The sequence below is a fragment of the Somniosus microcephalus genome, unplaced genomic scaffold, assembly GCF_052327205.1.
Source record: "Somniosus microcephalus isolate GS21.2 unplaced genomic scaffold, FLI_Smic_1.0 unresolved_chr1, whole genome shotgun sequence".
Taxonomy (NCBI): Eukaryota; Metazoa; Chordata; class Chondrichthyes; order Squaliformes; family Somniosidae; genus Somniosus; species Somniosus microcephalus.
Genome location: NW_028225179.1, coordinates 32,180,807 through 32,204,824, shown reverse-complemented (window position 1 = coordinate 32,204,824; position 24,018 = coordinate 32,180,807). Strand labels below are relative to the sequence as shown.

At 56.4% G+C, this 24,018-nt stretch overlaps 1 protein-coding gene across 1 annotated transcript in view; it reads right to left on the bottom strand.

The window, feature by feature from the left end:
* Positions 1-22,502, bottom strand: part of LOC147094572 (epidermal differentiation-specific protein-like) — a 64,972-nt gene extending 42,470 nt beyond the window's left edge. Inside the window, exon 1 of the mRNA XM_085974223.1 lies at positions 22,459-22,502. Coding sequence (XP_085830349.1) covers positions 22,459-22,502 — 44 coding nt within the window. The remainder of the gene's footprint in view (positions 1-22,458) is intronic.
* Between the last annotated feature and the right edge of the window lie 1,516 nt (positions 22,503-24,018).

Here is a 24,018-nt window from a genome sequence, read left to right as displayed (position 1 = left end):
AGGTTACAGATACAGGGAGTGTTGTAGGGGCTGGAGGAGGGGACAGAGATAGGGAGGGTGGTAGGGGCTGGAGCAGGTTACAGAGATAGGGAGGGTTGTAGGGGCTGAAGGATGTCACAGAGATAGGAAGTGTTGTAGGAGCTGGGGGCGGTTACAGAGATAGGGAGGGTGGCAGGGGCTGGGGGAGGTTACAGAGATAGGGAGGGTGGTAGGGGGCTGGAGAAGGTTACAGAGATTGGGAGGGTGGTAGGGGCTGGAGGAGGTTACAGAGATAGGGAGGATTGCAGGGGTTGGAGGAGGTTACAGAGACAGGGATGGTTGTAGGGGCTGGTGGAGAGTACATATTTAGGAAGTGTTGTAGGGGCTGGAGGAGGTTACAGAGATAGGGAGGGTTGTAGGGGCTGGATGAGGTTACAGAGATAGGGAGGGTGGTAGGGGCTGGAGGAGGTTACAGAGATAGGGAGGTGAGAGGAGCTGGAAGAGGATACAGAGATAGGGAAGGTGGTAGGGGCTGGAGGAGTTTACAGAGATAGGGAGGGTGGTAGGGGCTGGAGAAGGTTACAGAGAAACGGAGGGTTGTAGGGGCTGGAGGAGGTTACAGAGATAGGGAGGGTTGTAGGGAGCTGGAGGAGGTTTCAGAGATAGGGAGGGTTGTTGGGGGCTGGAGGAGGTTACAGAGATAGGGAGAGTTGTAGGGCTGGAGGAGGTTACAGAGATAGGGAGGGTGGTAGGGGCTGGAGGAGGTTACAGAGATAGGGAGGGTTGTAGGGGCTGGAGGAGGTTACAGAGATAGGGCGGGTGGTAGGGGCTGGAGAAGGTTACAGAGTTAGGGAGGGTTGTAGGGGCTGGAGGAGGTTACAGAGATAGGGAGGGTTGTAGGGGCTGGAGGAGGTTACAGAGATAGGGAGGGTTGTAGGGGCTGGAGGAGGTTAGAGAGATAGGGAGGTTTAAAGGGGCTGGAGGAGGTTACAGAGTTAGGGAGGGTTGTAGGGGCTGGAGAAGGTTACAGAGATAGGGAGGGTTGTAGGGGCTGGAGGAAGGTACAGAGATAGGGAGGGTGGCAGGGCCTGGAGGAGGTTACAGAGATAGGGAGGGTGTAGGAGCTGGAGGAGATTGCAGAGATAGGGAGTGTTGTAGGGGCTGGAGGAGGTTACAGAGATAGGGAGGGTTGTAGGGGCTGGAGGAGGTTACAGAGATAGGGAGGGTTGTTGGGGGCTGGAGGAGGTTACAGAGATAGGGAGAGTTTTAGGGGCTGGAGGAGGTTACAGAGATAGGGAGGGTGGTAGGTCTGAAGGAGGTTACAGAAATAGGGAGGGTTGTAGGGGCTGGAGGTGGTTACAAAGATAGGGAGGGTTTAGGGGCTGGAGGAGGTTACAGAGATAGGGAGGGTTGTACGGGCTGGAGGAGGTTACAGAGATAGGGAGGGTTGTAGGGGCTGGAGGAGGTTACAGAGATAGGGAGGGTTGTAGGGGCTGGAGTAGGTTACAGAGATAGGAGGGTTGTAGGGGCTGGAGGTGGTTACAAAGATAGGGAGGGTTTAGGGGCTGGAGGAGGGTACAGAGATAGGGATAGTTGTACGGGCTGGAGGAGGTTACAGAGATAGGGAGGGTTGTAGGGGCTGGAGGAGGTTACAGAGATAGGGAGGGTTTAGGGGCTGGAGGAGGTTACAGAGATAGGGAGGGTTGTACGGGCTGGAGGAGGTTACAGAGTTAGGGAGGGTTGTAGGGGCTGGAGGAGGTTACAGAGATAGGGAGAGTTGTCGGGGCTGGAGGATTTTACTGAGATAAAGAGGGTTGTAGGGGCTGGAGAAGGTTACAGGGATAAGGAGGGTTGTAGGGGCTGGAGGAGGTTACAGAGATAAGGAGTGTTTTATGGGCTGGAGGAGGTTACAGAGATAGTGAGGGTTGTAGGGGCTGGAGGAGTTTACACAGATAAGGAGGGATGCAGGGGCTGGAGGAGGTTACAGAGATAAGGAGTGTTGTAGGGGCTGGAGGAGGTTACAGAGTTAGGGAGGATTGTCGGGGCTAGGGGAGGTTACACAGATAGGGAGGGTTGTAGAGGCTGGAGGAGGTTACTGAGATAGGGCGGGTTGTAGGAGCTGGAGGAGGTCACAGAGATAGGGAGGTTTGTAGGGGCTGGAGGAGGTTTCAGAGATAGGGAGGGTTTTGGGGCTGGAGGATGTTACAGAGATAGGGAGGGTTGTAGGGCTGGAGGAAGTTACAGAGATAGGGAGGGTTGTAGCGCTGGAGGAGGTTAGAGATAGGGAGGGTGGTAGGAGCTGGAGGAGGTTACAGAGTTAGGGAGGGTTGTAGGAGCTGGAGAAGTTTACAGAGATAGGGAGGGTTGTAGGGGCTGGAGGATGTTACAGAGAAACGGAGGGTTGTAGGGGCTGGAGGAGGTTACAGAGATAGGGAGGGTTGTAGGGAGCTGGAGGAGGTTTCAGAGATAGGGAGGGTTGTTGGGGGCTGGAGGAGGTTACAGAGATAGGGAGAGTTGGAGGGGCTGGAGGAGGTTACAGAGATAGGGAGGATTGTAGGGCTGAAGGAGGTTACAGAGATAGGGAGGGTTGTAGGGGCTGGAGGTGGTTACAGAGATAGGGAGGGTTTTAGGGGCTGGAGGAGGTTACAGGGATAGGGAGGGTTGTATGGGGCTGGAGGAGGTTACAGAGATAGGGAGGGTTTTAGGGGCTCGAGGAAGTTACAGAGATAGGGAGGGTTGTAGGGGCTGGAGGAGGGTACAGAGATAAGGAGGGTGGTAGGGCCTGGAGGAGGTTACAGAGATAGGGAGGGTTGTATGGGGCTGGAGGAGGTTACAGAGATAGGGAGGGTTGTAGGGGCTCGAGGAAGTTACAGAGATAGGGAGGGTTGTAGGGGCTGGAGAAGGTTACAGGGATAAGGAGGGTTGGAGGGGCTGGAGGAGGTTGCAGAGATAGGGAGGGTTGTAGGGGCTGGAGAAGTTTACAGAGATAGGGAGGGTTGTAGGGGCAGGAGGATGTTACAGAGATAGCGAGGGTGGTAGGGGGCTGGAGGAGGTTTCAGAGATAGGGAGGGTTGTTGGGGGCTGGAGGAGGTTACAGAGATAGGGAGAGTTGTAGGGCTGGAGGAGGTTACAGAGATAGGGAGGGTGGTAGGGAGCTGGAGGAGGTTTCAGAGATAGGGAGGGTTGTTGGGGGCTGGAGGAGGTTACAGAGATAGGGAGAGTTGTAGGGCTGGAGGAGGTTACAGAGATAGGGAGGGTGGTAGGGGCTGGAGGAGGTTACAGAGATAGGGAGGGTTGTAGGGGCTGGAGGAGGTTACAGAGATAGGGCGGGTGGTAGGGGCTGGAGAAGGTTACAGAGTTAGGGAGGGTTGTAGGGGCTGGAGGAGGTTACAGAGATAGGGAGGGTTGTAGGGGCTGGAGGAGGTTACAGAGATAGGGAGGGTTGTAGGGGCTGGAGGAGGTTAGAGAGATAGGGAGGTTTAAAGGGGCTGGAGGAGGTTACAGAGTTAGGGAGGGTTGTAGGGGCTGGAGAAGGTTACAGAGATAGGGAGGGTTGTAGGGGCTGGAGGAAGGTACAGAGATAGGGAGGGTGGCAGGGCCTGGAGGAGGTTACAGAGATAGGGAGGGTGTAGGAGCTGGAGGAGATTGCAGAGATAGGGAGTGTTGTAGGGGCTGGAGGAGGTTACAGAGATAGGGAGGGTTGTAGGGGCTGGAGGAGGTTACAGAGATAGGGAGGGTTGTTGGGGGCTGGAGGAGGTTACAGAGATAGGGAGAGTTTTAGGGGCTGGAGGAGGTTACAGAGATAGGGAGGGTGGTAGGTCTGAAGGAGGTTACAGAAATAGGGAGGGTTGTAGGGGCTGGAGGTGGTTACAAAGATAGGGAGGGTTTAGGGGCTGGAGGAGGTTACAGAGATAGGGAGGGTTGTACGGGCTGGAGGAGGTTACAGAGATAGGGAGGGTTGTAGGGGCTGGAGGAGGTTACAGAGATAGGGAGGGTTGTAGGGGCTGGAGTAGGTTACAGAGATAGGAGGGTTGTAGGGGCTGGAGGTGGTTACAAAGATAGGGAGGGTTTAGGGGCTGGAGGAGGGTACAGAGATAGGGATAGTTGTACGGGCTGGAGGAGGTTACAGAGATAGGGAGGGTTGTAGGGGCTGGAGGAGGTTACAGAGATAGGGAGGGTTTAGGGGCTGGAGGAGGTTACAGAGATAGGGAGGGTTGTACGGGCTGGAGGAGGTTACAGAGTTAGGGAGGGTTGTAGGGGCTGGAGGAGGTTACAGAGATAGGGAGAGTTGTCGGGGCTGGAGGATTTTACTGAGATAAAGAGGGTTGTAGGGGCTGGAGAAGGTTACAGGGATAAGGAGGGTTGTAGGGGCTGGAGGAGGTTACAGAGATAAGGAGTGTTTTATGGGCTGGAGGAGGTTACAGAGATAGTGAGGGTTGTAGGGGCTGGAGGAGTTTACACAGATAAGGAGGGATGCAGGGGCTGGAGGAGGTTACAGAGATAAGGAGTGTTGTAGGGGCTGGAGGAGGTTACAGAGTTAGGGAGGATTGTCGGGGCTAGGGGAGGTTACACAGATAGGGAGGGTTGTAGAGGCTGGAGGAGGTTACTGAGATAGGGCGGGTTGTAGGAGCTGGAGGAGGTCACAGAGATAGGGAGGTTTGTAGGGGCTGGAGGAGGTTTCAGAGATAGGGAGGGTTTTGGGGCTGGAGGATGTTACAGAGATAGGGAGGGTTGTAGGGCTGGAGGAAGTTACAGAGATAGGGAGGGTTGTAGCGCTGGAGGAGGTTAGAGATAGGGAGGGTGGTAGGAGCTGGAGGAGGTTACAGAGTTAGGGAGGGTTGTAGGAGCTGGAGAAGTTTACAGAGATAGGGAGGGTTGTAGGGGCTGGAGGATGTTACAGAGAAACGGAGGGTTGTAGGGGCTGGAGGAGGTTACAGAGATAGGGAGGGTTGTAGGGAGCTGGAGGAGGTTTCAGAGATAGGGAGGGTTGTTGGGGGCTGGAGGAGGTTACAGAGATAGGGAGAGTTGGAGGGGCTGGAGGAGGTTACAGAGATAGGGAGGATTGTAGGGCTGAAGGAGGTTACAGAGATAGGGAGGGTTGTAGGGGCTGGAGGTGGTTACAGAGATAGGGAGGGTTTTAGGGGCTGGAGGAGGTTACAGGGATAGGGAGGGTTGTATGGGGCTGGAGGAGGTTACAGAGATAGGGAGGGTTTTAGGGGCTCGAGGAAGTTACAGAGATAGGGAGGGTTGTAGGGGCTGGAGGAGGGTACAGAGATAAGGAGGGTGGTAGGGCCTGGAGGAGGTTACAGAGATAGGGAGGGTTGTATGGGGCTGGAGGAGGTTACAGAGATAGGGAGGGTTGTAGGGGCTCGAGGAAGTTACAGAGATAGGGAGGGTTGTAGGGGCTGGAGAAGGTTACAGGGATAAGGAGGGTTGGAGGGGCTGGAGGAGGTTGCAGAGATAGGGAGGGTTGTAGGGGCTGGAGAAGTTTACAGAGATAGGGAGGGTTGTAGGGGCAGGAGGATGTTACAGAGATAGCGAGGGTGGTAGGGGGCTGGAGGAGGTTACAGAGTTAGGGAGGGTTGTAGGGGCTGGAGGAGGTTACAGAGATAGGGAGGGTTGTAGGGGCTGGAGGAGATTACAGAGATAGGGAGGGTTGTAGGTGCTGGAGGAGGGTACAGAGATAGGGAGGGTTGTAGGGAGCTGGAGGAGGTTACAGAGTTAGGGAGGGTTGTCGGGGCTGGAGAATGTTACAGAGATAGGGAGGGATGTAGGGGCTGGAGGAGGTTACAGAGATAGGGAGGGTTGTGGGGGCTGGAGGAAGTTGCAGAGATAGGGAAGGTTGTAGGGCTGGAGGAGGTTACAGAGATAGGGAGGGTGGTAGGGGCTGGAGGAGGTTACAGAGATAGGGAGGGTTGTAGGGGCTGGAGGATGTTACAGAGATAGGGCGGGTGGCAGGGGCTGGAGAAGGTTACAGAGATAGGGAGGGTTGTAGAGGCTGGAGGAGGTTACAGAAATAGGGAGGGTTGTAGGGGCTGGAGGAGGTTACAGAGATAGGGAGGGTTGTAGGGGCTGGAGGAGGTTACAGAGTTAGGGAGGGTTGTAGGGGCTGGAGAAGTTTACAGATATTAGGGAGGGTTGTAAGGGCTGGATGATGTTACAGAGATAGGGAAGGTGGTAGGGGGCTGGAGGAGGTTACAGATTTAGGGAGTGTTGTAGGGGCTGGAGGAGGTTACAGAGATAGGGAGGGTTGTAGGGGCTGGAGGAGGTTACAAAGATAGGGAGGGTTGTCGGGGCTGGAGGAGGTGACAGAGATAGGGAGGGTTGTGGGGGCTGGAGGAAGTTACAGAGATAGGGAGGGTTGTAGGGCTGGAGGAGGTTACAGAGATAGGGAGGTTTGTAGGGACTGGAGGAGGTTTCAGAGATAGGGAGGATTGTAGGGCTGGAGGAGTTTACAGAGATTGGGAGTGTTGTAGGGGCTGGAGGAGATTACAGAGATAGGATGGAGTGTCGGGGGCTGGAGGAGGTTACAGAAATAGGGAGGGTGGTAGGGGCTGGAGGAGGTTACAGAGATAGGGAGGATGGTAGGGGCTGGAGGAGGTTACAGATAAAGGGAGGGTTGTAGGGGCAGGAGGAGTTTACAGAGATAGGGAGTGTGGTAGGGGCTGGAGAAGGTTACAGAGATAGGGAGGATTTTAGGGCTGGAGGAGGTTCCAGAGATAGGGAGGATGGTAGGGGCTGGAGGAGGTTACAGAGATAGGGAGGGTGGTAGGGGCTAGAGGATGTCACAGAGATAGGGAGTGTTGTAGGAGCTGGAGGAGGTTACAGAGATAGGGAGGGTGGCAGGGGCTGGAGGAGGTTACACAGATAGGGAGGGTGGTAGGGGCTGGAGGAGGTTACAGAGATAGGGAGGGTTGTAGGGGGCTGGAGGAGGTTACAGAGATAGGGAAGGTGGTAGGGGCTGGAGGAGGTTACAGAGATAGGGAGGGTGGTAGGGGCTAGAGGATGTAACAGAGATAGGGAGTGTTGTAGGAGCTGGAGGAGGTTACAGATACAGGGAGGGTTGTAGGGGCTGGAGGAGGGTACAGGGATAGGGTGGGTGGTAGGGGCTGGAGCAGGTTACAGAGATAGGGAGGATTGTAGGGGCTGGAGGATGTCACAGAGATAGGAAGTGTTGTAGTAGCTGGAGGAGGTTACAGAGATAGGGAGGGTGGCAGGGGCTGGAGGAGGTTACAGAGATAGGGAGGGTGGTAGGGGGCTGGAGAAGGTTACAGAGATTGGGAGGGTGGGAGGGGCTGGAGGAGGTTACAGAGATAGGGAGGATTGCAGGGGTTGGAGGAGGTTACAGAGACAGGGATGGTTGTAGGGGCTGGTGGAGAGTACATATTTAGGAAGTGTTGTAGGGGCTGGAGGAGGTTACAGAGATAGGGAGGGTTGTAGGGGCTGGATGAGGTTACAGAGATAGGGAGTGTGGTAGGGGCTGGAGGAGGTTACAGAGGTAGGGAGGTGAGAGGAGCTGGAAGAGGTTACAGAGATAGGGAAGGTGGTAGGGGCTGGAGGAGTTTACAGAGATAGGGAGGGTGGTAGGGGCTGGAGAAGGTTACAGAGATAGGGAGGGTTGTAGGGGCTGGAGGAGGTTACAGAGATAGGGAGGGTTGTAGGGAGCTGGAGGAGGTTTCAGAGATAGGGAGGGTTGTTGGGGGCTGGAGGAGGTTACAGAGATAGGGAGAGTTGTAGGGCTGGAGGAGGTTACAGAGATAGGGAGGGTGGTAGGGGCTGGAGGAGGTTACAGAGATAGGGAGGGTTGTAGGGGCTGGAGGAGGTTACAGAGATAGGGCGGGTGGTAGGGGCTGGAGAAGGTTACAGAGTTAGGGAGGGTTGTAGGGGCTGGAGGAGGTTACAGAGATAGGGAGGGTTGTAGGGGCTGGAGGAGGTTAGAGAGATAGGGAGGTTTGAAGGGGCTGGAGGAGGTTACAGAGTTAGGGAGGGTTGTAGGGGCTGGAGAAGGTTACAGAGATAGGGAGGGTTTTAGGGGCTGGAGGAAGGTACAGAGATAGGGAGGGTGGCAGGGCCTGGAGGAGGTTACAGAGATAGGGAGGGTGTAGGAGCTGGAGGAGGTTGCAGAGATAGGGAGTGTTGTCGGGGCTGGAGGAGGTTACCGAGATAGGGAGGGTTGTAGGGGCTGGAGGAGGTTACAGAGATAGGGAGGGTTGTTGGGGGCTGGAGGAGGTTACAGAGATAGGGAGAGTTTTAGGGGCTGGAGGAGGTTACAGAGATAGGGAGGGTGGTAGGTCTGAAGGAGGTTACAGAAATAGGGAGGGTTGTAGGGGCTGGAGGTGGTTACAAAGATAGGGAGGGTTTAGGGGCTGGAGGAGGTTACAGAGATAGGGAGGGTTGTACGGGCTGGAGGAGGTTACAGAGATAGGGAGGGTTGTAGGGGCTGGAGGAGGTTACAGAGATAGGGAGGGTTGTAGGGGCTGGAGTAGGTTACAGAGATAGGAGGGTTGTAGGGGCTGGAGGTGGTTACATAGATAGGGAGGGTTTAGGGGCTGGAGGAGGTTACAGAGATAGGGATAGTTGTACGGGCTGGAGGAGGTTACAGAGATAGGGAGGGTTGTAGGGGCTGGAGGAGGTTACAGAGATAGGGAGGGTTTAGGGGCTGGAGGAGGTTACAGAGACAGGGAGGGTTGTACGGGCTGGAGGAGGTTACAGAGTTAGGGAGGGTTGTAGGGGCTGGAGGAGGTTACAGAGATAGGGAGAGTTTTCGGGGCTGGAGGATTTTACTGAGATAAAGAGGGTTGTAGGGGCTGGAGAAGGTTACAGGGATAAGGAGGGTTGTAGGGGCTGGAGGAGGTTACAGAGATAAGGAGTGTTTTATGGGCTGGAGGAGGTTACAGAGATACTGAGGGTTGTAGGGGCTGGAGGAGTTTACACTGATAAGGAGGGATGCAGGGGCTGGAGGAGGTTACAGAGATAAGGAGTGTTGTAGGGGCTGGAGGAGGTTACAGAGTTAGGGAGGATTGTCATTGCTAGGGGAGGTTACACAGATCGGGAGGGTTGTAGAGGCTGGAGGAGGTTACTGAGATAGGGCGGGTTGTAGGAGCTGGAGGAGGTCACAGAGATAGGGAGGTTTGTAGGGGCTGGAGGAGGTTTCAGAGATAGGGAGGGTTTTGGGGCTGGAGGATGTTACAGAGATAGGGAGGGTTGTAGGGCTGGAGGAAGTTACAGAGATAGGGAGGGTTGTAGGGCTGGAGGAGGTTAGAGATAGGGAGGGTGGTAGGAGCTGGAGGAGGTTACAGAGTTAGGGAGGGTTGTAGGAGCTGGAGAAGTTTACAGAGATAGGGAGGGTTGTAGGGGCTGGAGGATGTTACAGAGAAACGGAGGGTTGTAGGGGCTGGAGGAGGTTACAGAGATAGGGAGGGTTGTAGGGAGCTGGAGGAGGTTTCAGAGATAGGGAGGTTTGTTGGGGGCTGGAGGAGGTTACAGAGATAGGGAGAGTTGTAGGGGCTGGAGGAGGTTACAGAGATAGGGAGGATTGTAGGGCTGAAGGAGGTTACAGAGATAGGGAGGGTTGTAGGGGCTGGAGGTGGTTACAGAGATAGGGAGGGTTTTAGGGGCTGGAGGAGGTTACAGGGATAGGGAGGGTTGTATGGGGCTGGAGGAGGTTACAGAGATAGGGAGGGTTGTAGGGGCTCGAGTAAGTTACAGAGATAGGGAGTGTTGTAGGGGCTGGAGGAGGGTACAGAGATAAGGAGGGTGGTAGGGCCTGGAGGAGGTTACAGAGATAGGGAGGGTTGTATGGGGCTGGAGGAGGTTACAGAGATAGGGAGGGTTGTAGGGGCTCGAGGAAGTTACAGGGATAGGGAGGGTTGTAGGGGCTGGAGAAGGTTACAGGGATAAGGAGGGTTGGAGGGGCTGGAGGAGGTTGCAGAGATAGGGAGGGTTGTAGGAGCTGGAGAAGTTTACAGAGATAGGGAGGGTTGTAGGGGCAGGAGGATGTTACAGAGATAGCGAGGGTGGTAGGGGGCTGGAGGAGGTTACAGAGTTAGGGAGGGTTGTAGGGGCTGGAGGAGGTTACAGAGATAGGGAGGGTTGTAGGGGCTGGAGGAGATTACAGAGATAGGGAGGGTTGTAGGTGCTGGAGGAGGGTACAGAGATAGTGAGGGTTGTAGGGAGCTGGAGGAGGTTACAGAGTTAGGGAGGGTTGTAGGGGCTGGAGAAGGTTACAGAGATAGGGAGGGATGTAGGGGCTGGAGGAGGTTACAGAGATAGGGAGGGTTGTGGGGGCTGGAGGAAGTTGCAGAGATAGGGAAGGTTGTAGGGCTGGAGGAGGTTACAGAGATAGGGAGGGTGGTAGGGGCTGGAGGAAGTTACAGAGATAGGGAGGGTTGTAGGGGCTGGAGGAGGTTACAGAGATAGGGCGGGTGGTAGGGGCTGGAGAAGGTTACAGAGATAGGGAGCGTTGTAGGGGCTGGAGGAGGTTACAGAAATAGGGAGGGTTGTAGGGGCTGGAGGAGGTTACAGAGATAGGGAGGGTTGTAGGGGCTGGAGGAGGTTACAGAGTTAGGGAGGGTTGTAGGGGCTGGAGAAGTTTACAGATATTAGGGAGGGTTGTAAGGGCTGGATGATGTTACAGAGATAGGGAAGGTGGTAGGGGGCTGGAGGAGGTTACAGATTTAGGGAGTGTTGTAGGGGCTGGAGGAGGTTACAGTGATAGGGAGGGTTGTAGGGGCTGGAGGAGGTTACAGAGATAGGGAGGGTTGTCGGGGCTGGAGGAGGTGACAGAGATAGGGAGGGTTGTGGGGGCTGGAGGAAGTTACAGAGATAGGGAGGGTTGTAGGGCTGGAGGAGGTTACAGAGATAGGGAGGTTTGTAGGGACTGGAGGAGGTTTCAGAGATAGGGAGGATTGTAGGGCTGGCGGAGTTTACAGAGATTGGGAGTGTTGTGGGGGCTGGAGGAGATTACAGAGATAGGATGGAGTGTAGGGGGCTGGAGGAGGTTACAGAAATAGGGAGGGTGGTAGGGGCTGGAGGAGGTTACAGAGATAGGGAGGATGGTAGGGGCTGGAGGAGGTTACAGATATAGGGAGGGTTGTAGGGGCAGGAGGAGGTTACAGAGATAGGGAGTGTGGTAGGGGCTGGAGAAGGTTACAGAGATAGGGAGGATTTTAGGGCTGGAGGAGGTTCCAGAGATAGGGAGGATGGTAGGGGCTGGAGGAGGTTACAGAGATAGGGAGGGTGGTAGGGGCTAGAGGATGTCACAGAGATAGGGAGTGTTGTAGGAGCTGGAGGAGGTTACAGAGATAGGGAGGGTGGCAGGGGCTGGAGGAGGTTACACAGATAGGGAGGGTGGTAGGGGCTGGAGGAGGTTACAGAGATAGGGAGGGTTGTAGGGGGCTGGAGGAGGTTACAGAGATAGGGAAGGTGGTAGCGGCTGGAGGAGGTTACAGAGATAGGGAGGGTGGTAGGGGCTGGAGCAGGTTACAGAGATAGGGAGGATTGTAGGGGCTGGAGGATGTCACAGAGATAGGAAGTGTTGTAGGAGCTGGAGGAGGTTACAGAGATAGGGAGGGTGGCAGGGGCTGGAGGAGGTTACAGAGATAGGGAGGGTGGTAGGGGGCTGGAGAAGGTTACAGAGATTGGGAGGGTGGGAGGGGCTGGAGGAGGTTACAGAGATAGGGAGGATTGCAGGGGTTGGAGGAGGTTACAGAGACAGGGATGGTTGTAGGGGCTGGTGGAGAGTACATATTTAGGAAGTGTTGTAGGGGCTGGAGGAGGTTACAGAGATAGGGAGGGTTGTATGGGCTGGATGAGGTTACAGAGATAGGGAGGGTGGTAGGGGCTGGAGGAGGTTACAGAGATAGGGAGGTGAGAGGAGCTGGAAGAGGTTACAGAGATAGGGAAGGTGGTAGGGGCTGGAGGAGTTTACAGAGATAGGGAGGGTGGTAGGGGCTGGAGAAGGTTACAGAGATAGGGAGGGTTGTAGGGGCTGGAGGAGGTTACAGAGATAGGGAGGGTTGTAGGGAGCTGGAGGAGGTTTCAGAGATAGGGAGGGTTGTTGGGGGCTGGAGGAGGTTACAGAGATAGGGAGAGTTGTAGGGGCTGGAGGAGGTTGCAGAGATAGGGAGGATTGTAGGGCTGAAGGAGGTTACAGAGATAGGGAGGGTTGTAGGGGCTGGAGGTGGTTACAGAGATAGGGAGGGTTGTAGGGGCTGGAGGAAGTTACAGAGATTGGGAGGGTTGTAGGGGCTCGAGGAAGTTACAGAGATAGGGAGGGTTGTAGGGGCTGGAGGAGGGTACAGAGATAAGGAGGGTGGTAGGGCCTGGAGGAGGTTACAGAGATAGGGAGGGTGCAGGAGCTGGAGGAGGTTGCAGAGATAGGGAGGGTGGTAGGGCCTGGAGGAGGTTACAGAGATAGGGAGGGTGTAGGAGCTGGAGGAGGTTGCAGAGATAGGGAGGGTTGTAGGGGTTGGACGAGGTTACAGAGATAGGGAGGGTTGTAGGGGCTGGAGAAGTTTACAGATATTAGGGAGGGTTGTAAGGGCTGGATGATGTTACAGAGATAGGGAAGGTGGTAGGGGGCTGGAGGAGGTTACAGATTTAGGGAGTGTTGTAGGGGCTGGAGGAGGTTACAGTGATAGGGAGGGTTGTAGGGGCTGGAGGAGGTTACAGAGATAGGGAGGGTTGTCGGGGCTGGAGGAGGTGACAGAGATAGGGAGGGTTGTGGGGGCTGGAGGAAGTTACAGAGATAGGGAGGGTTGTAGGGCTGGAGGAGGTTACAGAGATAGGGAGGTTTGTAGGGACTGGAGGAGGTTTCAGAGATAGGGAGGATTGTAGGGCTGGAGGAGTTTACAGAGATTGGGAGTGTTGTGGGGGCTGGAGGAGATTACAGAGATAGGATGGAGTGTAGGGGGCTGGAGGAGGTTACAGAAATAGGGAGGGTGGTAGGGGCTGGAGGAGGTTACAGAGATAGGGAGGATGGTAGGGGCTGGAGGAGGTTACAGATATAGGGAGGGTTGTAGGGGCAGGAGGAGGTTACAGAGATAGGGAGTGTGGTAGGGGCTGGAGAAGGTTACAGAGATAGGGAGGATTTTAGGGCTGGAGGAGGTTCCAGAGATAGGGAGGATGGTAGGGGCTGGAGGAGGTTACAGAGATAGGGAGGGTGGTAGGGGCTAGAGGATGTCACAGAGATAGGGAGTGTTGTAGGAGCTGGAGGAGGTTACAGAGATAGGGAGGGTGGCAGGGGCTGGAGGAGGTTACACAGATAGGGAGGGTGGTAGGGGCTGGAGGAGGTTACAGAGATAGGGAGGGTTGTAGGGGGCTGGAGGAGGTTACAGAGATAGGGAAGGTGGTAGGGGCTGGAGGAGGTTACAGAGATAGGGAGGGTGGTAGGGGCTGGAGCAGGTTACAGAGATAGGGAGGATTGTAGGAGCTGGAGGAGGTTACAGAGATAGGGAGGGTGGCAGGGGCTGGAGGAGGTTACAGAGATAGGGAGGGTGGTAGGGGGCTGGAGAAGGTTACAGAGATTGGGAGGGTGGGAGGGGCTGGAGGAGGTTACAGAGATAGGGAGGATTGCAGGGGTTGGAGGAGGTTACAGAGACAGGGATGGTTGTAGGGGCTGGTGGAGAGTACATATTTAGGAAGTGTTGTAGGGGCTGGAGGAGGTTACAGAGATAGGGAGGGTTGTAGGGGCTGGATGAGGTTACAGAGATAGGGAGGGTGGTAGGGGCTGGAGGAGGTTACAGAGATAGGGAGGTGAGAGGAGCTGGAAGAGGTTACAGAGATAGGGAAGGTGGTAGGGGCTGGAGGAGTTTACAGAGATAGGGAGGGTGGTAGGGGCTGGAGAAGGTTACAGAGATAGGGAGGGTTGTAGGGGCTGGAGGAGGTTACAGAGATAGGGAGGGTTGTAGGGAGCTGGAGGAGGTTTCAGAGATAGGGAGGGTTGTTGGGGGCTGGAGGAGGTTACAGAGATAGGGAGAGTTGTAGGGGCTGGAGGAGGTTACAGAGATAGGGAGGATTGTAGGGCTGAAGGAGGTTACAGAGATAGGGAGGGTTGTAGGGGCTGGAGGTGGTTACAGAGATAGGGAGGGTTTTAGGGGCTGGAGGAGGTTACAGAGATAGGGAGGGTTGTATGGGGCTGGAGGAAGTTACAGAGATTGGGAGGGTGGTAGGGGCTCGAGGAAGTTACAGAGATAGGGAGGGTTGTAGGGGCTGGAGGAGGGTACAGAGATAAGGAGGGTGGTAGGGCCTGGAGGAGGTTACAGAGATAGGGAGGGTGCAGGAGCTGGAGGAGGTTGCAGAGATAGGGAGGGTGGTAGGGCCTGGAGGAGGTTACAGAGATAGGGAGGGTGTAGGAGCTGGAGGAGGTTGCAGAGATAGGGAGGGTTGTAGGGGTTGGACGAGGTTACAGAGATAGGGAGGGTTATAGGGGCTGGAGGAGGTGACAGAGATAGGGAGGGTTGTAGGGGCTGGAGAAGGTTACAGAGATAGGGAGGGTGGTAGAGGCTGGAGGAAGGTACAGAGATAGGGAGGGTGGTAGGGCCTGGAGGAGGTTACAGAGATAGGGAGGGTGTCGGAGCTGGAGGAGGTTGCAGAGATAGGGAGGGTTGTAGGGGCTGGAGGAGGTTACAGAGATAGGGAGGGTTGTAGGGGCTGGAGGAGGTTACAGAGATAGGGAGGGTTGTACGAGCTGGAGGAGGTTACAGAGATAGGGAGGGTGGTAGAGGCTGGAGGAAGGTACAGAGATAGGGAGGGTGGTAGGGCCTGGAGGAGGTTACAGAGATAGGGAGGGTGTCGGAGCTGGAGGAGGTTGCAGAGATAGGGAGGGTTGTAGGGGCTGGAGGAGGTTACAGAGATAGGGAGAGTTTTAGGGGCTGGAGGAGGTTACAGAGATAGGGAGGGTGGTAGCGGCTGGAGAAGGTTACACAGATAGGGAGGGTGGCAGTGGCTGGAGGAGGTTACAGAGTTAGGGAGGGTTGTAGGGGCTGGAGGAGGTTACAGAGATCGGGAGAGTTGTAGGGGCTGGAGGATTTAACTGCAATAAAGAGGGTTGTAGGGGCTGGAGGAGGTTACAGGGATAAGGAGGGTTGTAGGGGCTGGTGGAGGTAACAGAGATAAGGAGTGTTGTAGGGGCTGGAGGAGGTTACAGAGTTAGGGACGATTGTAGGGGCTAGGGGAGGTTACACAGATAGGGAGGGTTGTAGGGGCTGGAGGAGTTTACAGAGATAGGGCGGGTTGTAGGGGCTGGAGGAGGTTACAGAGATAGGGAGGTTTGTAGGGGCTGGAGGAGGTTTCAGAGATAGGGAGGGTTGTGGGGGCTGCAGGAAGTTACAGAGATAATGAGGGTTGTAGGGGCTGGAGGAGTTTACACAGATAAGGAGGGTTGTAGGGGCTGGAGGAGGTAACAGAGATAAAGAGTGTTGTAGCGGCTGGAGGAGGTTACAGAGTTAGGGACGATTGTAGGGGCTAGGGGAGGTTACACAGATAGGGAGGGTTGTAGGGGCTGGAGGAGTTTACAGAGATAGGGCGGGTTGGCGGGGCTGGAGGAGGTTACAGAGATAGGGAGGTTTGTAGGGGCTGGAGGAGGTTTCAGAGATAGGGAGGTTTGTGGGGGCTGCAGGAAGTTACAGAGATAGGGAGGGTTGTAGGGCTGGAGGAAGTTACAGAGATAGGGAGGGTTGTAGGACTGGAGGAGGTTAGAGATAGGGAGGGTGGTAGGAGCTGGAGGAGGTTACAGAGATATGGAGGGTTGTAGGGGCTGGAGGAGGTTACAGAGATAGGGAGGGTTGTGGGGGCTGGAGTAAGTTACAGAGATAGGGAGGGTTGTAGGGGCTGGAGGAGGTTACAGAGATAGGGAGCGTTGTAGGGGGCTGGAGGAGGTTACAGAGTTAGGGAGGGTTGTAGGGGCTGGAGAAGGTTACAGAGATAGGGAGGGTTGTAGGGGCTGGAGGATGTTACAGAGATAGGGAGGGTGGTAGAGGGCTGGAGGAGGTTACAGAGTTAGGGAGGGTTGTAGGGGCTGGAGGAGGTTACAGAGATAGGGAGGGTTGTAGGGTCTGGAGGAGGTTACAGAGATAGGGAGGGTTGTAGGGGCTGGAGGAGGGTACAGAAATAGGGAGGGTTGTAGGGGGCTGGAGGAGGTTACAGAGTTAGGGAGGGTTGTAGGGGCTGGAGAAGGTTACAGAGGTAGGGAGGGATGTAGGGGCTGGAGGAGGTTACAGAGATAGGGAGGGTTGTGGGGCCTGGAGGAAGTTACAGAGATAGGGAATGTTGTAGGGCTGGAGGAGGTTACAGAGATAGGGAGGGTGGTAGGGGCTGGAGGAGGTTACAGAGATAGGGAGGGTTGTAGGGGCTGGAGGAGGTTACAGAGATAGGGCGGGTGGTAGGGGCTGGAGAAGGTTACAGAGTTAGGGAGGGTTGTAGGGGCTGGAGGAGGTTACAGAGATAGGGAGGGTTGTAGGGGCTGGAGGAGGTTACAGAGATAGGGAGGGTTGTAGGGGCTGGAGGAGGTTAGAGAGATAGGGAGGTTTGAAGGGGCTGGAGGAGGTTACAGAGTTAGGGAGGGTTGTAGGGGCTGGAGAAGGTTACAGAGATAGGGAGGGTTGTAGGGGCTGGAGGAAGGTACAGAGATAGGGAGGGTGGCAGGGCCTGGAGGAGGTTACAGAGATAGGGAGGGTGTAGGAGCTGGAGGAGGTTGCAGAGATAGGGAGTGTTGTAGGGGCTGGAGGAGGTTACAGAGATAGGGAGGGTTGTAGGGGCTGGAGGAGGTTACAGAGATAGGGAGGGTTGTTGGGGGCTGGAGGAGGTTACAGAGATAGGGAGAGTTTTAGGGGCTGGAGGAGGTTACAGAGATAGGGAGGGTGGTAGGTCTGAAGGAGGTTACAGAAATAGGGAGGGTTGTAGGGGCTGGAGGTGGTTACAAAGATAGGGAGGGTTTAGGGGCTGGAGGAGGTTACAGAGATAGGGAGGGTTGTACGGGCTGGAGGAGGTTGCAGAGATAGGGAGGGTTGCAGGGGCTGGAGGAGGTTACAGAGATAGGGAGGGTTGTAGGGGCTGGAGTAGGTTACAGAGATAGGAGGGTTGTAGGGGCTGGAGGTGGTTACAAAGATAGGGAGGGTTTAGTGGCTGGAGGAGGTTACAGAGATAGGGATAGTTGTACGGGCTGGAGGAGGTTACAGAGATAGGGAGGGTTGTAGGGGCTGGAGGAGGTTACAGAGATAGGGAGGGTTTAGGGGCTGGAGGAGGTTACAGAGATAGGGAGGGTTGTACGGGCTGGAGGAGGTTACAGAGTTAGGGAGGGTTGTAGGGGCTGGAGGAGGTTACAGAGATAGGGAGAGTTGTCGGGGCTGGAGGATTTTACTGAGATAAAGAGGGTTGTAGGGGCTGGAGAAGGTTACAGGGATAAGGAGGGTTGTAGGGGCTGGAGGAGGTTACAGAGATAAGGAGTGTTTTATGGGCTGGAGGAGGTTACAGAGATAGTGAGGGTTGTAGGGGCTGGAGGAGTTTACACAGATAAGGAGGGATGCAGGGGCTGGAGGAGGTTACAGAGATAAGGAGTGTTGTAGGGGCTGGAGGAGGTTACAGAGTTAGGGAGGATTGTCGGGGCTAGGGGAGGTTACACAGATAGGGAGGGTTGTAGAGGCTGGAGGAGGTTACTGAGATAGGGCGGGTTGTAGGAGCTGGAGGAGGTCACAGAGATAGGGAGGTTTGTAGGGGCTGGAGGAGCTTTCAGAGATAGGGAGGGTTTTGGGGCTGGAGGATGTTACAGAGATAGGGAGGGTTGTAGGGCTGGAGGAAGTTACAGAGATAGGGAGGGTTGTAGGGCTGGAGGAGGTTAGAGATAGGGAGGGTGGTAGGAGCTGGAGGAGGTTACAGAGTTAGGGAGGGTTGTAGGAGCTGGAGAAGTTTACAGAGATAGGGAGGGTTGTAGGGGCTGGAGGATGTTGCAGAGATAGCGAGGGTGGTAGGGGGCTGGAGGAGGTTACAGAGTTAGGGAGGGTTGTAAGGGCTGGAGGAGGTTACAGAGATAGGGAGGGTTGTAGGGGGCTGGAGGAGGTTACAGAGATAGGGAGGGTTGTAGGTGCTGGAGGAGGGTACAGAGATAGGGAGGGTTGTAGGGAGCTGGAGGAGGTTACAGAGTTAGGGAGGGTTGTAGGGGCTGGAGAAGGTTACAGAGATAGGGAGGGGTGTAGGGGCTGGAGGAGGTTACAGAGATAGGGAGGGATGTGGGGGCTGGAGGAAGTTACAGAGATAGGGAAGGTTGTAGGGCTGGAGGAGGTTTCAGAGATAGGGAGCGTGGTAGGGTCTGGAGGAGGTTACAGAGATAGGGAGGGTTGTAGCGGCTGGAGGAGGTTACAGAGATAGGGAGGGTTGTAGGGGCTGGAGGAGGTTACAGAGATAGGGAGGGTTGTGGGGGCTGGAGGAAGTTACAGAGATAGGGAGGGTTGTAGGGGCTGGAGGAGGTTACAGAAATTAGGGAGGGTTGTAGGGGGCTGGATGATGTTACAGAGATAGGGAGGGTGGTAGGGGGCTGGAGGAGGTTACAGATTTAGGGAGGGTTGTAGGGGCTGGAGGAGGTTACAGAGATAGGGAGGGTTGTAGGGGCTGGAGGAGGTTACAGAGATAGGGAGGGTTGTAGGGGCTGGAGGAGGTTACAGAGATAGGGAGGGTTGTGGGGGCTGGAGGAAGTTACAGAGATAGGGAGGGTTGTAGGGCTGGAGGAGTTTACAGAGATAGCGAGGTTTGTAGGGGCTGGAGGAGGTTTCAGAGATAGGGAGGATTGTCGGGCTGGAGGAGTTTACAGAGATTGGGAGTGTTGTTGGGGCTGGAGGAGGTTACAGAGATAGGATGGAGTGTAGGGGGCTGGAGGAGGTTACAGAGATAGGGAGGGTGGTAGGGGCTGGAGGAGGTTACAGAGATAGGGAGGATGGTAGGGGCTGGAGGAGGTTACAGATATAGGGAGGTTTGTAGGTGCTGGAGGAGGTTACAGAGATAGGGAGTGTGGTAGGGGCTGGAGAAGGTTACAGAGATAGGGAGGGTTGTAGGTGGTTGGAGGAGGTTACAGAGATAAGGAGGGTTGTAGGGGCTGGAGGAGGTTACAGAGATAGGAAGGGTTGTAGGGGCTGGAGGAGGTTACAGAGATAGGGTGGGTGGTAGGGGCTGGTGGAGGTTACAGAGATAGGGAGGGTGGTCGGGGCTGGAGGAGGTTACAGAGATAGGGAGGGTTGTGGGGGCTGGAGGAAGTTACAGAGATAGGGAGGATTTTAGGGCTGGAGGAGGTTCCAGAGATAGGGAGGATGGTAGGGGCTGGAGGAGGTTACAGATATAGGGATGGTTGTATGGGCTGGAGGATGTTACAGAGATAGGGAGTGTGGTAGGGGCGGTAGAAGGTTACAGAGATAGGGAGGGTTGTAGGGGGCTGGAGGAGGTTACAGAGATAAGGAGGGTTGTAGGGGCTGGAGGAGGTTACAGAGATAGGGAGGGTTGTAGGGGCTGGAGGAGTTTACAGAGATAGGGAGTGTTGTAGGGGCTGGAGGAGGTTACAGAGTTAGGGAGGGTGGTAGGGGCTGGCGAAGGTTACAGAGATAGGGAGGGTGGTAGGGGCTGGAGGAGTTTACAGGGATAGGGAGTGTTGTAGGGGCTGGAGGAGGTTACAGAGTTAGGAAGGGTTGTAGGGGCTGGATGAGATTATAGAGACAGGGAGAGTTGTAGGGTTGGAGGAGGTTACAGAGATAGGGAGGGTTGTGGGGGCTGGAGGAAGTTACAGAGATAGGGAGGGTTGTACGGCTGGAGGAGATTACAGAGATAGGGAGGTTTGTAGGGGCTGGAGGAGGTTTCAGAGATAGGGAGGGTTGTAGGGCTGGAGGAGCTTACAGAGATTGGGAGTGTTGTCGGGGCTGGAGGAGGTTACAGAGATAGGGAGGGTTGTAGGGGCTGGAGGAGGTTACAGAGATAGGGAGGGTTGTAGGGGCTGGAGGAGGTTACAGAGATACGGAGAGTTGTAGGGGCTGGAGAAGGTTACAGAGATAGGGAGGGTTGTAGGGGCTGGAGGAGGTTACAGAGATAGGGAGAGTCGTAGGGGCTGGAGGAGGTTACAGAGATAGGGGGTGTTGTAGGGGCTGGAGGAGATTACAGATGTAAGGAGGGTTGTAGGGGCTGGAGGAGGTTACAGGGATAGGGAGAGTTGTAGGGGCTGGAGGAGGTTACAGAGATAGGGAGAGTTGTAGGGGCTGGAGGAGGTTACAGAGATAGGGAGGGTTGTAGGGGCTGGAGGAGGTTACAGAGATAGGGAGAGTTGGAGGGGCTGGAGGAGGTTACAGAGATAGGGGGTGTTGTAGGTGCTGGAGGAGATTACAGATGTAAGGAGGGTTGTAGGGGCTGGAGGAGGTTACAGGGATAGGGAGGGGGGCGAGGGCCATGGAGGGATTTGAACACGAGGATGAGAATTTTAAAATCGAAGCGTTGCTGGACCGGGAGTCAATGTCGGTCAGCGAGCACAGGGGATGGTGAGCAGGACTTGGCGCGAGTTAGGACACGAGGGCAACCGTGTTTTGGATGAACTCAAGTTTACGAAGGCTGAAAGCTGGGAGGCCAACCAGGGGAGATTTGGAACAGTCAAGCCTCGAGGGGACAAAAGCATGGATGATGGTTTCAGCAGCGGATGAGCTGAGGCAGGGGTGGAGACGGGCGATGTTACGTTGGTGGAAATAGGCGGTCTGGTGGTCAGAAGCAGGTGCATGGGAACACCACCGCCTCCTAGTTCCCCTCCAAGTCACACACACCATCCTGACTTGGAAATATATCGGCCGTTCGTTCATCGTCGCTGGGTCAAAATGATGGAACTCGCTCCCTAACGGCACTGTGGGCGCACCGTCACCACACGGACTGCAGCGGTTCAAGAACGCGGCTCACCACCACCTTCTCGAGGGCAATTAGGGATGGGCAATAAATGCTGGCCTTGCCAGCGAAGCCCACATCCCCTCCGACAGTGCGGCGCTCTCTCAGCACTGCCCCTCCGACAGTGCGGCGCTCGCTCAGTACTGCCCCTCCGACAGTGCAGCGCTCCCTCAGTACTGCCCCTCTGACAGTGCGGTGCTCCCTCAGTACTGCCCCTCCGACAGTGCGGCGCTCCCTCAGTACTGCCTCTTCGACAGTGCAGCGCTCCCTCAGTACTGCCCCTCCGACAGTGCAGCGCTCCCTAGGTACTGCCCCTCCGACAGTGCAGCCCTCCCTCAGTACTGCCCCTCCGACAGGGCGGTGCTCCCTCAGTACTGCCCCTCCGACAGTGCGGCACTCCCTCAGTACTGCCCCTCCGACAGTGCGGCGCTCCCTCAGTACTTCCCCTCCAACATTGCAGAGCTCCCTCAGTACTGCCCCTCCCACAGTGCGGCGCTCCCTCAGCACTGCCCCTCCGACAGTGCAGCGCTCCCTCAGTACTGCCCCTCCGACAGTGCAGCGCTCCCTCAGTACTGACCCTCCACAAGCGCGGCCCTCCCTCTGTACCGCCCCTCCGACAGTGCGGCGCTTCCTCAGTACTGCCCCTCTGACAGTGCGGCGCTCGCTCAGTACTGCCCCTCCGACAGTGCAGCACTCCCTCAGTACTGACCCTCCGACAGTGCGGCGCTCCCTCAGCACTGCCCCTCCGACAGTGCAGCACTCCCCTCAGTACTGCCCCTCCGACAGTGCTGCGCACCTGTCGGAGTGCCCCTCCGACAGTGCAGCACTCCCTCAATCCTGCCCCTCCGACAGTGCACCACTCCTTCGGTACTGCCCCTCCGACAGTGCAGCACTCCCTCAGTACAGCCCCTCCGACAGTGCAGCGCTCCCTCAGTACTGACCCTCCAACAGTGCACCGCTCCCTCAGTACTGCCCCTCCGACAATGCGGCGCTCCCTCAGCACTGCCCATCTGACAGTGCGGCACTCCCTCAGTACTGACCGTTCCGACAGTGCGGCGCTCCCTCAGCGCTGCCCGTCCGACAGTGCGGCGCTCCCTCAGTACTGCCCCTCCGACAGTGCGGCGCTCCCTCAGCACTGCCCGTCCGAAAGTGCGGCACTCCCTCAGTACTGCCCCTCCGACAGTGCGGCGCTCCCTCGCCTTTGCCCCACCGACAGTGCGGCGCTCCCTCACTATTGCCCCTCCGACAGTGCAGCGCTCCCTCAGTACTGCCCCTCCGACAGTGCAGCACTCCCGCAGTAATGCCCCTCCGACAGTGCAGCACTCCCTCGGTACAGCCCCTCCGACAGTGCAGCGCTCCCTCAGTACTGACCCTCCAACAGTGCGGCGCTCCCTCAGCAGTGCCCCTCTGACAGTGCAGCACTCCCTCAGTACCGTGGAGTGTCAGCCTGGATTATGGTGGGGTGGGGCTCGAGTCTCTTTGATGTGTGTTGTAGGCTCGAACACACGACCAATCTGACTCGGAGGCAAGAGAGAGAGAGAGAGACCGACCGAGACCCCGCAGGATGCCCGAGAGAGACCTCACCTGAGGGAGAAAAGGAGCAGGACCCACACGGCAATGCACTTCATGGCGGACTGGTCACAGGAGAACAGTACTGCTGGGATTGGCTTTTTCTCACTGGTTGCCGGTGCAGATGCCGCAGGCTTGCTTTATTGGCCACTTGCCCTTTGTTGGGGGACCGTTGAGCCATGGATCCTGGCTGTATCATCGCATTAACCTTAACCCTGCTGGTCTTGCTTGGGTGGCCAGGATGAGAAATGTTGTCGAGATCTCCTGCCTCCCTGGCCCAGCCAGGATCTCCACATCCTGGTGTGCCGGAGAGAGAGTGCAACCCATCTTTTGTCCCATCGCACACACACACGTCACGTCACGTCACGTCACGCCAGCTTGGCTTTCTGAAGGAAACGTGCGCAGATCGAGCTGGACCCTCTCTCCTTCGCGCCCTCTCTCTCCGGATGTTGGTTCCTGTTTTGCCTGTCGATGCAGCACCAGTTCCCAGGGTCGACGTGGCTCTGATTCCCACACTGCGCGAGGCACACACAGCGAGGGAGAGAGGGAGAGAGGTACGAGGGGGGAGGGCACACGTTCACAGCGCTGGTGCTGGGGAGGTGAGGAGGGGAGCGAAGGGGAGGGGGGGAAGGAAGGAGAGGGGAGGAGAGGAGGGGAGAGGAGGGGAGGAGAGGGAAGAGGAGAGGAGAGGAGGGGAGGGGAGGTGAGGGGTGGGGAGGGGAGGGGAGAGGAGGAGAGGGAAGAGAGGAAGGAGAGGGGAGAAGAGTGGAGGGGAGGAGAGGGGTGAGGAGGTGAGCGAAGGGGAGGGGAGTGGAGGGGAGGGGAGGGGAGTGGAGGGGGAGGAGAGGAGGGGAGAGGAGAGGCGAGGAGGGGAGGAGAGGGGTGAGGAGGAGAGGGAAGAGGACGGGAGCGAAGGGGAGAGGAGTGGAGGGGAGGGGAGAGGAGGGGAGTGGAGGGGAGGAGAGGAGGGGAGAGGAGTGGAGAGAGAGGAGGGGAGAGGAGAGGCGAGGAGGGGAGGTGAGGGGTGAGGAGGAGAGGGAAGAGGAGGGGAGCGAAGGGGAGAGGAGTTGAGGGGAGGGGAGGGGAGAGGAGGGGAGTGGAGGGGAGGAGAGGAGGTTACAGAGTTAGGGAGGGTTGTTGGGGCTGGAGTAGGTTACAGAGATAGGGAGGGTTGTAGGGGCTGGAGGAGGTTACAGAGATAGGGAGGGTTGTAGGGGCTGGAGGAGGGTACAGAGATAGGGAGGGTTGTAGGGGGCTGGAGGAGGTTACAGAGTTAGGGAGGGTTGTAGGGGCTGGAGAAGGTTACAGAGATAGGGAGGGATGTAGGGGCTGGAGGAGGTTACAGAGATAGGGAGGGTTGTGGGGCTGGAGGAAGTTACAGAGATAGGGAAGGTTGTAGGGCTGGAGGAGGTTACAGAGATAGGGAGGGTGGTAGGGGCTGGAGGAGGTTACAGAGATAGGGAGGGTTGTAGGGGCTGGAGGAGGGTACAGAGATAGGGAGGGTTGTAGGGGGCTGGAGGAGGTTACAGAGTTAGGGAGGGTTGTAGGGGCTGGAGGAGGTTACAGAGATAGGGA